Source organism: Barbus barbus (genome assembly GCF_936440315.1).
Source record: "Barbus barbus genome assembly, chromosome: 36".
NCBI classification, from domain to species: domain Eukaryota; kingdom Metazoa; phylum Chordata; class Actinopteri; order Cypriniformes; family Cyprinidae; genus Barbus; species Barbus barbus.
Window position 1 is genome coordinate 2374391 of NC_136714.1, and position 13909 is coordinate 2388299.

Genomic DNA, 13909 nt, shown 5'->3' on the forward strand with positions numbered 1-13909 from the left:
TATAGATAATTCAACTTTATTTGAAGTACTGCTTGTGCACAATGCACGTTTCTTAATATTAAGAATCATATGATTATATGATCTTTGAATAATATCAGTCTTTAAATGCAAGATATGGAAAGTGTACCTGAAGTATACCTGCAATAGTCCCACTTTAGCACAATCAAATATACTTCAGTGAATCTTTAGTTGGACTACTTCCATGCAATTAAAGTGCATTATGTACAAAATTAGTTGTTCCAATTTAGCAGATTGGTAACTATACCAGTTTAGTATACTAAAAGTACAATTGCAGAGTATTTTAATTAAGTACATAAACATGTAAGTGTATTTGTAGTATACTTAGCATGAAGTAACTAAAGAAATATATATATATATACATACACTGCCATAACTTTTTGGGTAAGGTTTTGATTTTTAAATGTTTTATTCAGCATGGATGCCTTAAATAGATTTTTTTTAAACTTTATCCTCATCAAAGAATCTTGAAAAAATGAAACGCCACAAAAATATTTGGTTTCAAATAATAATAATCAGAACTGTTTCTTGAGGAGGAAATCAGCATATTAGAATGATTTCTGAAGGATCGTGTGATACTGTAATAATGCAGAAAATTCAGCTTTGATCACAAGAATAAATTACATTTTAACATATATTCAAATACAAAATAGTTCTTTTAAATTGTAATAATATTTCACAATATTACTACTGTACTTTTGATTGAATAAAGCTTTGCTGAGATCAAGAAACACAAAAAAAACTCACCGAACCCAAACATTTGAACGGTAGTGCATCTTTGTGTTTGTTATTTAGCTTAAAAAAAACATTTATATATATATATATATATATATATATATAATAATTTAGGAAATGAAACTCGATTTACTAATGGATTATGTATTAATATATTTCCTAATTGTTGCTTAGCTGTAAATATTCTCTTTCTGGCCAGCAGAGTGCAGCAGCTAAGATGCAGGACAAGAGGAAAAACTGGGGTCTTAACATGTCCACAGCAATGTTGCATCATACTAGACATGAGAAATCAAAAGCACATGACTCAAGTCAGGGATACCTTGGCACTTTTTTATTGCAATAGCTCTATTACAAGCAAACCCAATCTAATAAATATACACGAAAAAAAAATATATATATAAAAATGTAGAAGTGACCAAATAAAAAAAAAAAAATCTCAAACACCCTCATCCTTGAAACCAAGCGAGGTGCCGTGTAGCGTGTTGACGAGAGAAGGGATATCAAAAATTACAATATTTACAAAAGGAAGACGGCGCTGATAATGGTCTGCTTCAGTCATTATTATCAACATTTTTCAACCCAATCACAAGCTTTCAGCATAAGTGAGTACTGACCAAATGAACAGCAAATTGTTGACACAGACTTTGCCCATCTCTTTTTTTTTTTCTTCCCAGCTCTTCCTTTCAGTTACTGTAAAAGGCAAACGACACAATTCCAAACAATATCAGTATCCCCAAAATATAACCTCAGTAGAGCCCCTAGTATAAAAAAAACAAAAAAAGTTTGATTATTTTTCCAGGCTGTCACGGTAGTTATTGTGTAGAAAAATCCCCAAGAAACGGTATACTACTGTTTTTTCATTTCACATTTTACATTAAAGCAAAGCAATATCATGACACAATAGCATGACAAAAGCTAGTCAAAGAAAGATGGGGAAAAAGTCACCGATGTATGGTTTTGTCCCAACATAATCTGGACTACTACTGTAACGCTTACACATCTTACTACACAGCTTTCAACCACAACCTCAACCCAAAATCTCTTCATATAAAGCTTCCAGGTACAAGCGAAAAAAAGAAAACAGAGCCTAGTAACTCTTGGCTCCAGAGAGATGAGGGGAAAACAGGTTGTGAAGTTGTATATACATTGAACTCCCCCTCTCAGCAAGTAGTACTATATTCGTACGAATGCGCCCGCCGGCAAACGGTGAACGCCACTACACTGGATTCAATAAATAAACACAGACGATCAATAAATTAACAAAAACAGGATGTACCACATGGGGAATGCAAAGTAGCATGACGTTATCCTTCAGTACTGTGGCAGTTCGTAAGACTAGTAGTGAAATGCAAAAACGTAACCACAAGAATTAGTAAACATCGTCGTTTTGTGTCCGGTGGCTACATCGAGGCTCAAAAACACTCCCAATTTATGTAAACAAGGCTATTTCAAACGAGGACAGAAAAGCCGCGGTCGTGGAAATAGTGGCGTTTTGCATCTCAGAGTCGGCGATACTTGATATCGCACTAATACAGGCGAGGCTGAAAGGATTTCGTGAACGTTTTCCCAACGGCGTGAACGGGAGGTAGCATCTCGGAAACACTGTCTCAAAGGCTAAAAAGTGCTTTCGTACTCGTTTCGAAGCGTGTCGTGCTTTTGAATTCGCCCGATGTTGCCTCATTTCTCAGACGCTCTCTCGTGGGGGGACGTTTTCATGCATCCAAAACACAGAGCGAGATGATTTAACGACTGTACACAACGAAAAAACAAAACAAAACAACGCGGTCTTCACAGAAGTGGCCTGTGGGACAAGTTTCAACAGCGCGTTCACTGTTAACCCCTGAAAAAATACTCAATTACTTTATACAAATAAAAACGGGTACGGCGAGATGATACAAAATGATACTCGATATACAAGCTTCTCCTATTTACATCCGAGAAACATAAACCTGTAACCTAAGAGCTATGATGCGTTTCATATCGCACACACAAAAATAGAAGTGCTAGATATCTGAAGCTCACAGTTCTAATTTAGCGAACTAGTAAACAAGACCGAAGACAATAAAGGAAAAAAAAAACAAATATTATCACTCGGACAAAAACAGACAAATGAAACCGGTTGTTGAGGCAGTTATGTGGGAAATACAGAGCATTAGAGGTTGTGCAGTTTCTCAGTCTTTGTTGTTGGAGGTCTGAGGAGGAGGAGGCTTGCTCTTCGGCGTTCCAGAGTTCAGTGGATTCTCCGTGTCCTGATTCCCCTTCGGGCACCAGCGTTTGACTCGCTCAATCTGCAAGGGTGAGGAGACAGAGCACACGTTATCAAATGCTTTAATGTGTTCGATGTTTGCATTCCTGGAGCTCGGACAGTAGAGGTCGTGGGTTTGGTTTCCAGCCAATGCATGCTCAAATGTACAATAAAAGTCACTTTGGACATCAATCAGCTTCATTATCTTTATGAAGTAGAGCCCATTTATATATTGAAACCACACATCAGTATTTCTTTTTGGAGTTTACTTTAGTAGTATTAAATGCTTCAAAAAGAACAGACTGATAAACACTTTATGGTGGATATATTTTAACCCATTATGGGTTTTGTTACAGCAGATGCTGATTTTATAAAAAAAAAATTATAACCATCATAGAAATCAGGATAATTTATTTTTTCTCCAAAAATGAGTACTCTTTATGAAAATTGTGAAATGCTTCACAAAAAAATACAGGATCATTTTTCTTTTTTAGGGTTCCTAAATTCTTAAATGCAAACACCTGCTGTTATTTGATTCCAGCAAATATATTCCTCTTATCTCTTATGATATATCATCTTAATGATGAAAAAAATAACATTTAACCTTTACTTATATTCACTGCAAAAAATTATTTTCTTCGTGTTTTTTGACTTGTTTTCCATAACTGATATCTAAACATTCTAAAAATCAAGATATATTTACTTGAGAAGCAAAATTACTTTTCTGGAAAGAATATTTAAATTTAGTTAGATTTGCTTAAAACAAGAAAAAATATCTGCCAATGGGGCAAGAAAAATTATCTTGTTTAGCCTTTGATGATTATTTTTCTTACCCAATCGGCAGATGTTTTTTCTTGTTTTAAGCAAAACTAACAAATTTTTCAGAAAACAAGACTTAATATCTTAAGTCATTATGCTTCATCTTGATTCAAGAATGCTTAAATGTTTGTACTTGAAAATAAGTTAGAAAATCATTTTTGCATGGAATTCTATTTGTTGTTCATTATAAGTGTGAGTGCAAGTCTCTTTATAGCTTTTATAAATACTGTAAGAAAAATCACTTAAGCTTACTTGTATGACAATGTGAGTGCAATGTTACCCGCAAAGTTATTTTTGAAATCTATATAGCGGAGCAAGAAAAAAACTTTTGTAGGACGTCAGAAGCAAGAATGCATTAGATAGACCAGAAATAAGCATTCAAAGAAAAAAAAAGTCATCATTTTAAGTCATCTTGGTGAAAGGTTTTACTTGACTGTTAAAACTGTGAAAGCAAGCTTTTTAGGCAGCATGCAAGTGGATTCCTTTAATATCATATTTGCACATCACAACTCTGTGTTTGCACAGTCGCTCTTGTGCACATGAAGTGCTCTTTTCCCAGTGCTATTCAAAGTGCAAAACCAAATTTCAAATAATGTTCAATCAGTTCAGAAAATCAGTAAGAAAAAAAATAACATCTTTGAAAGCAACAGCAACATTTTTCATAGTTTCTATTATTATTATAACAACAACATGTAAAGTTGTAAAGTTGACAGGACAATTCTGCTCCATCGTCTCTCCTCAACTGCATCTTAACAAATAGACTGTTTTAGGTTACTTTACATCACATAATGCACTCTGTTCAATAACAGTCTCAGCTGTTTGCATTTGTACAGGACAAACAGAAATGAATGTTGACGCAGCATGCAGCTTTTTGAGGACTACTAGCCGTCACTTAATTTGTAGCATAAGGGGAGACAGAGATGCAACCAACCTTTTGAGGCAGTGGCATGTCCTCCCGAAATGGAGAAGTCTATACCAGCGTAAGCATCAGTCTCTTGGAGGTTACTGTGAGCTGGGTGTGGAGGGGGAGTGTCGCGTGTGACCCTGGGCACTTCTCTCAGGTCCAGAGCGATGTAGTTGAGGTAGCTGGATGAGGTGTTCTGAGGCATCCCTCCGCTAGCGGAGCTCGTCGCTAGGGCTGCCGAGTCGGGGGAGGTGCCCGAGTGTGACCACATGCTATCGAAGGAGCTGGAGTTTTGCCATCTGCTAGCTTCGAGGAGATTCTGATTGGCTGAGGGCCTGATTCCGCAACCGCTAGCAAAAGCAGCAGGCGAGGGGATGAACGTCTCCGAACTGTGTCTTCTCCTTCCCTGCGGGTCCGCTCTGATGACCTTGGGCTCCGTATGACCGAACGGCAGACGCTCGGAGATGCAAAGGTGCTGCATTGCTCTCAACGGACCATCTCTGCACTCGTCGTGCGTCTTTTCAGGATCTAAATTAGTCAACGCCTGCCCATAAGTGCATCCTAAGGGACGGGCGTAGTTAGGCGGGTTCCACGGCGCTACGAGCGAGTGCCGTGGAGGGCGGTCCTTCAGTAGGCTGTCCATGTTTAGGCCCAAGTAGTCATGGTCCGGTGAGGAGCAACAGTGCTGATAACAGGGCTGAGAATGCGGCGGAGTGGATGGCAAATTTACTGAGGGTGGAGAAGCAGCGGCGTGAGAGGAACGGGACCCAAAATCCATGTGAATGTACTCTCCGGGACTAGGTGGGCTTGGGGGCTCGACCGGGGACATGGGAATGTATTCCATCTTTTTTCGCTTTTCTCGTGACGGGGCTTTGTAGGAGCGCGGGAGCGAAAAGTATGATGTTTTCGTACCTTCGGGCGAGGCCTGTGAAAAGCCTTCGGCCACGGTAAGTTGGGTCATGTCCATGTAGTCGTCATACTCTGCTTGCTCCCTACTGGAAGGGCTGTCACCCGGGAGCATCATCATGTAGCCATATCGGTCCGCTTGCTGCGAGGAACAGGGGTGAATGTCCAGGGTGGCGGGGTGGTTTGCTCCGGGTTGCATAGGGATGTAATCTGCATTCGGAGGAGCAGCAATGCTGTATATCATGGGCATGTAGCCGTCGTCTTTTGGCAGTTTCTTTTGACATTCAGAGCTGAGCAAGGGAGGCTTGTTTGGGTGATGTAATTCAGAGTAAGACTTATAGGCTGACTTCAGCAGGCACGAGCAAACCTGGTGTCGTTTCGACTCCACCGGGCTCGGCTCATCTAAAGAGGATGAGGTTTGCGTAGCTTTCTGCTGCATGATACTCAAACCGCCACCGCCAAGCTTCGGCTTGGATGAATGTGCAAGCTTGAGGAAAGTCCTCTCCATGTAACTGCTCTCCTCCTCGAAAGTCCTCGCCCCATCTCTGTGCCAATCCATGGTCATGTACTCAGTCAGCCGATAGTCCTCCCGAACGGGCGGAGTGCTGCCGTGGGATTCGGGCGTGGTGCAACTTGCGTGAAAGTACCTGAAGTCACACGGGCTGGGGCAGAACTCGTCGGACGAGTTAAAGCCTCCGTCACTAGGGGAGCCACAAATTGAGGAGCTCGAGGGGCGAGTGTGCGTGTCGGAGGCTGAGCCGTGCCCGCTGCTGCTGGATACGCTGATGGGGCTGGTGGCAGATAGGAATTGAGACACAGGGAGGGAAGCAGACCGGGTGTGGTGGCTTGAACCGGGTAAGGCATGGGCGCAGCAGCTGCCGCCCTCCTCTCGGCCCACGCTGAGAATGGGAGTGTTTAGATGCACCAGGCTGCCTGTTCCAGAGCTGAGGGGGCGGTCCTGAGTGCCTTCGCCCTCACTGGAGGTCCGGTAGCGCTGGCCTCGCCCTCTGTTTTTCCCTGTGGGCGGCGTGCCTGTCACCGAATCTGTCCTTGAGGGGCGCTGCAGCCCGGTTTGGCTCGGGGGAAGGTTGCCGAGATGTCGACGAGTAGTGATGAACGGCATGGGGATCGTGCCGGAGGACTGGCTTTTGCTCCGCGGCCTGAAGTCAGGAAAGGCCTTGAGAGCCTTCATGGTGTCAAGGATGGTCTCATGCATGTTCTGCGCCACCACCGAGTCCTCGACTTGCACCCAGATTTCGCCAGGACCAATGGAAGAAGAGCGGCCCACCTCGACGAAGAAGAAGCTCTCGGAGTGGCCGCAGCGGCGAATGCTCATTAGTGGCAGGTTGACGGCAGGCGTCTCCGAGTTCAGCTTTACCAGGTGAATGGTCTTGGCGGAAAGGCACAGACGGTACACGCCCATTAGATTCCTGGTCTGACCCAAGCCTTTAGGTTTGATGTTGACCTGCCACACCTCCTTGAAAATAGTCCCCGGTGAAATCGTCCCATAGCCGTCGTCGAGTTCGTCGTTGTCTAGCTGCCCCTTTTTCCCCTCCGTCATAAGTTCGGTGAGGGCCAAGTACCACTCTTCTTGCTCCTGCTCGCTCTCCGCCACCACGGCGAAATACTCATCTTTAGTGTAAAGGGCAATGAGGTATTTGTTCTTAGCATCAGCCCTCTTGTTCACCGTGAAACACTGGGACAGATAAATCACCCTCTTGGCAGGGCAAGCAACACCGGAGGCAGCAGCTTTGAGGGCGTTTCGAAATTTCTTCTCGCTGTCGTAATACTCCAACCGACTGGGCCCGAGGTTGCTGGGGCCCCGCAGGACGAAGAACCTCTTGTGGCCGTGCTTCTGTTTTCTGAGATAGCCACATTTCCATATGTCCCTGTCCACACCGCTGGAGCAGACGGCGGCGGCGGCCAGGGCAGCAGCAGTGGTGTCGGCACTCAGCACGCGGCAGAAGGCAGAGTCGTGCACTTTATACTGGAGCGGTGGCAAGTTCTTCCTCAATACAGCATCCTGAGGGTTCTCATCCGGGAACAGATGATGCACTTTAAAGTGGTAAGGCGGATGGTACCTCCTCTGTGGCTGAGAATGAGAGGAGGCCGTTAAGTGCATGGGCAAACGGGAGCCGCTGTTATTGATTGAGGTGGAGGAGGAGGAGGAGGAGGATGGAGGCTCCCCGGCAGCACAAGAGATGTGGCCGTTAGTCGCGGGCGTTTTTGTGACAGCGCGCCGCGGTTGTGCCTCCAGTGTCAACATGACGCCGTGATTCGGTAAACGCGGCCGATCTTCCATGGGACAATGCGATGAAAGGTCACTTTACCTCCGCTTTACACTGATGCACGGCCCATTTTGTCGGCTGCTGGTTCGTAGCTCAGATACAATTACGCGTTCGAGTGATCCGTGCTGCTTTCCGACGTATCCCCCTGGTGATTATTCAGCGCGACGAAACGGTGCATCCTCGCAGAGCCTCCATCATCGCTCGCTGCCATTATAAATCTTTATTTGCCCGCTTCACTCATGGTGGCTACACATCACTACAGCCCAGCGAAAACATCACGTGACGAGCACGTCAGCGCACTGCGCGGGGTGAACGGGGTCAGCAGACGCCTCTGATTGGTCCGCTCGCGAAAAAAAAGCTGTGATGGACAGTCCTCTAAACCAATCAGAGCCGCCAATCCAGCAACCGCGTCTCCTTGTGTGTAGACTCTGGTGCTGGAATAATATCTTTGTATTACAAAAACATATGAAGAGTTTATTTGCAAAAACAGATCATGTTTTTTTATTATGTTATCTTGTTTTTATTCAACTGCAGTTTTGTTTAACTGCAGTCTGATTGAGATTAATTGGAATACACAATGAAAAAAAACATGATTTTTGAGTCTGTTTATGCAAATGAACTCTTCATATAGTGTTACTATTTTTTAATATTGAAATTAATTTTAATGACTGCCTCGTGAATATCTATCTGTCAAAATTTTGGACACTCCTACTCATTCTTTATAATTTATATTATTGCAATTCAGATCATTTTAGAATAATAGCAAAGACACTACAACAAAGTAGCAGAGAAGCACAGAAACCCTGTAGTGGCCAGAAAATGTTAAACAAAAACATAAAAACATGGTTTTACACTTTCACAGCATGACAGCCAGTGTTGTTCAGGTAAAGTGGTGCACCTTGAATAGTCACTAATTATACTCACATTCATTACATAAACTGACATTCTCTGATTATTATCTAGCTGACATGTATAATTGACTTTTTAGAAAATATAAATGTGTGTGCAGTCAGGAGACTCAAGTCAAAGATGGAAGAAAGGAAAGAGAGCATGAATGTGGAATGAAAAAAGCAAAATATAGATCAGAATATAAAGCTTACAGTCACAGTTAAAGTCCATTTAAAGTGTTTAGAGAAAAATGGGTTACAATATTAAATTTAGCTCTGTTTTGGGTTTGTTAATTATGTTGCTGAATATGTTTGTTTGATAATATGTGTTAATAAACATAAACAAATAAATGAATGTGTTTTTATGATTTCTAATTAAGATACAGGATCATTTTTCATTAATCAGATGACCCACTTTACCTGAACAAACATTTGCCTGGAGTGCATGATCTCAAATCATGTTTATAAGTTTTCCACTTCACTTTGTTTTGTCCTAATAATAAATAATAATACATGTTGTAACTGAATTTACTGCCTCTATCGTTGATCCTGCTGTGCTGACACTCTCTTCATCAGATTGTTGGTTTGATAACATATCAAAACACATTCTTCTATCGGCCTAAGAATCAGGAGAAGAGGCAGGAGATCAATTAATGGTAAAAATGAGCAGGCTTTATTGAATAATCTTATTTGAAGTGTTATCAATGCTGCACAAATTCAACATATGTTGTTATATCAAAGCAAAAACAATGGAAAACTGCTGCTTCAACAACCTTGAGATGGAGACGTTATCTTTGCTCAACACAGCACAAACCAAAAGATTAAACAGTAATAGAAAAAAATATGAGAATATGAGTATATAGCATGAAAAATAAATATATAAATACACATAAATAAAGTACAACATTTGAATCAGCACACAAATAGGTTGCGAGATCCTTCAAATGTTAATATTCCACTAAAAGAACAATTCTGGGATCAGTCTAATTCAATAAAACAGGTGGATTGAAAGGATATATGAAGTCCTTGAGTTTGCATATGTTAGCAGGATTTAATATTTGACTATTTCTACAAATATCAGGCTTTTAAATATATAAACGGTCAACATCAGTGGTGTTTACACATTCACACTTGGGTTTCACACCGCATAAGCAAATGCGCTGAAAATGCAATGCAGCTAAATGCAAGATCTACATCAAGCATATACTAAAAGCAAGAGCATTGTCTAATGAGTTCATCAGAGTCAAATACAACCAGTGATCCTCTTTTTAAAATGTCTAGTCATTTTTTAACTGAAATCTCCTGGAAGAAAAAAACCTGTAATATTACTTTTTTTTTTTTTAAGGTATGGATTGTTTACAAGGAACATGGGGCCACTGTCTACATTACTAAGAGCGCAAAAAAATAAACAATCAGCACAATCAACGCCTTTTGAACCCTTCTAAAGGTGTTACACACACAGCTGTGTTCAGTTGCTCAAAATCTGAACTTTTTATATCTTACAATTGCAATTTCAATATTTGCAAATTGTCTCAATACTTGAACCTCCAAATAGACCTTGCCTTGCAGAATGATATTTTCTCCTCATCCAGCCCTAACACACTTATAAAAAAAGGAGGTTTTCATAGCGATGCTGTAGAAGAACAATTTTTGGTTCCCCAAAGAACCTTTCAGTGAATGGTTCTTTAAAAGACTCAAAAGATTCTTAGTATTGAGAACATTTTACAGAACATAATCTGAAGAACAATTTTGCACTATAAATAACTTTTTTCCAATTAAAAGTTTTAATGGATGTCGTCATGGAACCGTCAATGCCAATAAAGAAGCTTTTATTTTTAATAGTGTAACACTGTGTCCAGCATGGCAAGCAGTTGGCATTTCTTTAGTTAAAAGATACAGAGTTAGGAAGACACACTCAGGATCGTCAGTGACTCATGACACTGGAAATAGCCATCAGCATTCACAGTGATGATGCATCATGACATTCTCTTCATTGCTTTCCATTAGGAGCAGCTGGGCCTCATGTCGCACGCTTGAGAGCTTCCTCACTGCTTTCTTCAGAGCATCTTGAAATCTTTAGGCATGCAACACAGAAAGAGGGACTAGCAACATCAGCCCTGAACGTCTGAGACTCTTGGCCCTCAAAGCCTCAATTTTAGTTGGAGCTGCAGTTTATATGTATGTGCAGTTTATTTTTGGAGTTGTTTAAATTAGTCATTAGTATTTCACAGCAGGAGCATCCACAAGTCATAAAAGCATTTGGATTATTTCACTAAAACCTTTTATTGTAAAAAAAAAAAAAGAAAAAAAGTTGAGCGAACTTAAAAGTTTAAGGCAACCAGCTTCAGCAGATTTTTGAGTTCTCTCAACTTATTTTTTAGGAAATTTCTCAACTTTTTGTTGTATAAACTTAAAACAAGAAGTTGAGAAAATTCAAAAATCCGCTGAAGCTGGTTGCCTTAAAGTCTGGCCAACTTTTTTTTTTTTACAGTGTGGTCAGTGACAAATATGAAAGTCCAAACTCTTTTAAATGGATAGTTTAAGTATATATGTAATAAAAAATGTCCAATAGTATAATACATTTTTCAAAAGGTAGGTTCCACAATGGGTTTTTCATCCCAAAGAGCTGAATTTTTAATGTAATCAGATTCCAACACTTAAAAACTTGCAATATGTTTATATTACTTAAATACTCATAATCAGATCAGACTACAGTTGCTATTTTACTGATTACCTAATATTCATAAAATGGCAGTAAATTATCCACAAAAATTCCTTTTTGTGGATTTGATTCTCCCTAATTCTTTTTTTTTATCTTTTAAATGTTCCTTTCCTTTCCTTTCCTTTCCTTTCCTTTCCTTTCCTTTCCTTTCCTTTCCTTTCCTTTCCTTTCCTTTCCTTTCCTTCCCTTCCCTTCTGAGGTTTATTTCATGTTGCTGAAAAAAAAAGTGCCCAATTTTATCTATAATCACAGCATTATTTTTATTTACACACGCTTAAGGAAAGTGTTTACTGTCCATCTCTCAAAAAATGAAGCTCCTATTTAGTTGATGCTTCTATACCATGTCTGACAATATGATTCAGTATCAGTATTTCTCCATGCACTTTTCAACAGATGTTTCCACTTCACTTTGTTTTGTCCTAATAATAAATAATAATACATGTTGTAACTGAATTTACCAATACATACACACTCTGATGCAATATTGTCCAGTTCCCTGGCTGTGGTTGTTATGTTAAGTATCAATGGTTTGGGTTTAATTGTTTATGAAGAAAATTTGACAATGTGTTACAGTTCAACTGCTTACTCACAAAATCTTTACTTGTCACACAATTTCTGTAAGCTGACACTCAAACAGCAGAAGCACACACCGAATCTGCAAAACCATACTCTCATTCTCAGCCTTTGACTCAGTTTTCAATTTTTGCTAAACACAGCACACAATTCTCTGTGTAACAAAAATCTAAAAGGAATTTTATGGCAAAGGTGTTTGCAAATGTTTGCTTTTGAGATGTGTTTGTGATATTTTGAATGCAGTGCTTCATTTTGCAAAAGATGTGAGGCATTTTGCATTTTTTGTGCAATTCTTGGATTTGTTTGTAAAGTTTTGAAAATGCGTGTCAGCAGTTGAAAAATACTGTAAGATGCCAGTGCAAGCTGCTTTCTGTTAAGACAGCTCAAACATGCATTTTAGTCTAGGAGTAAGCTTAAGCCTTGTCTGTGAAACCGGGCAAAAGAGAAATAAAATGAATGTCCACCTGCTCAAATATTTGGCTGTTCATTCCAGCACTGTCTGTCAGGATATTTCACTTCATTTGTATTGTTGGAAGACAGGCACATATTCTATAACTAGGTATTGAAGCATGAGTTACTACATGTAGCAGACATGCAGCAGAGTTGTGATTTTCCAAAAGCAATTGTATCATGCTGCATTCTTACCACTAGATGTCATTATAAGTCAAATATAATTGCCATATCAGAAAGTGCAACATAAACAAACGCTACTGAGAGCACAGTCAATAACATCAAGCTGATATTTTTTTAAATGCTGGTTGATTCATGTTTTGTAATATGGGAATCATAGCTTGTGTGTAACATGCAATGACAAATGTATAATTTGAGAAATTCATACGTATCATAACCAAAACAGGTCATGAGAAATGTTACTAGGACAGCTGACATGGAAACTTGAAGCAATAACAGAGAATCCACCCTGAAAAAAACTAAAACAGAGCACAGAAGACTGAAACACGAGCCAGGACATAGACAGAGAGATAGACAGATCAGTAGGATACAGATCCCAGGAGTGACTGTCTGTCTCCAGAACAATAAAGTCTATCAAGAATCATTAGTGCGGATCCTCTGACCGAATCCTGGGAATATCATATTTCCAGTGTGGCGAGCCGGGCTGCAGAGTCTCAAACATTCTGCAGCATTTGCCATAAATATGATGGACGTGTAGATAATGCCAAAAAGAGGAGACACCTGTGTAAGAAGGTGGTGGTAATTTGACTACTGACATTAGTGTAACTTTTTTAATATTGATATTTTCATAACAGTTCGCAAGAAAGAGACATAAACATGATGTGCAATATTTTTGGTATATTTTATAAAAAAAAAATGATAAAAAGCAGTTGCTCAGGTGCTCTGGGTGTTTTTTTTGTTTTGTTTTTTTTTTGCAGCAGCAGCATACTGTAATTGGGTGTGTGAATCAGTTTAAAAAATATTGGTGTATCATGGCAATTTTTGAAAGGGTTGAAAGTTTATCATTATCACTAAATTACTGAACAAAGCTATGCAATTCCCGGTATGCACATGAATGAGGCCAAAATAAGTTTGCTTTGGACTAGTTATGAACAGTGTTGGGGAAAGTTACTATTAAAAGTAATGCATTACAATATTCCGTTACTCCCTAAAAAAGTAACTAATTACGTTACTTAGCTACTTTTTATGGAAAGTAATGCGTTACGTTACTTTTGCGTTACTTTTGAAATATGAGCAGGGCTTGATTGTTTGTTTTTAATATAAGAAGTTCTAATTATAGCAAATATAAAAGCCCTTTCACACCAAAAAGTGTAATGAATAAACCTCAGGCTGAAGGAAGAG

The 13909-nt window shown here is 39.8% G+C and overlaps 1 protein-coding gene across 1 annotated transcript; it reads right to left on the reverse strand.

The window, feature by feature from the left end:
• Positions 1-1062: 1062 nt before the first annotated feature.
• On the reverse strand, positions 1063-8192 carry LOC306855716 (insulin receptor substrate 2-B-like). Its single transcript, XM_079394542.1, has 2 exons — positions 4749-8192; positions 1063-3041 (listed from the first exon to the last, which is right to left on the reverse strand). The coding sequence occupies exons 1-2, from the start codon at positions 7927-7929 to the stop codon at positions 3037-3039; spliced, it is 3186 nt and encodes a 1061-aa protein (XP_079250668.1). The 5' UTR covers positions 7930-8192; the 3' UTR covers positions 1063-3036.
• Between the last annotated feature and the right edge of the window lie 5717 nt (positions 8193-13909).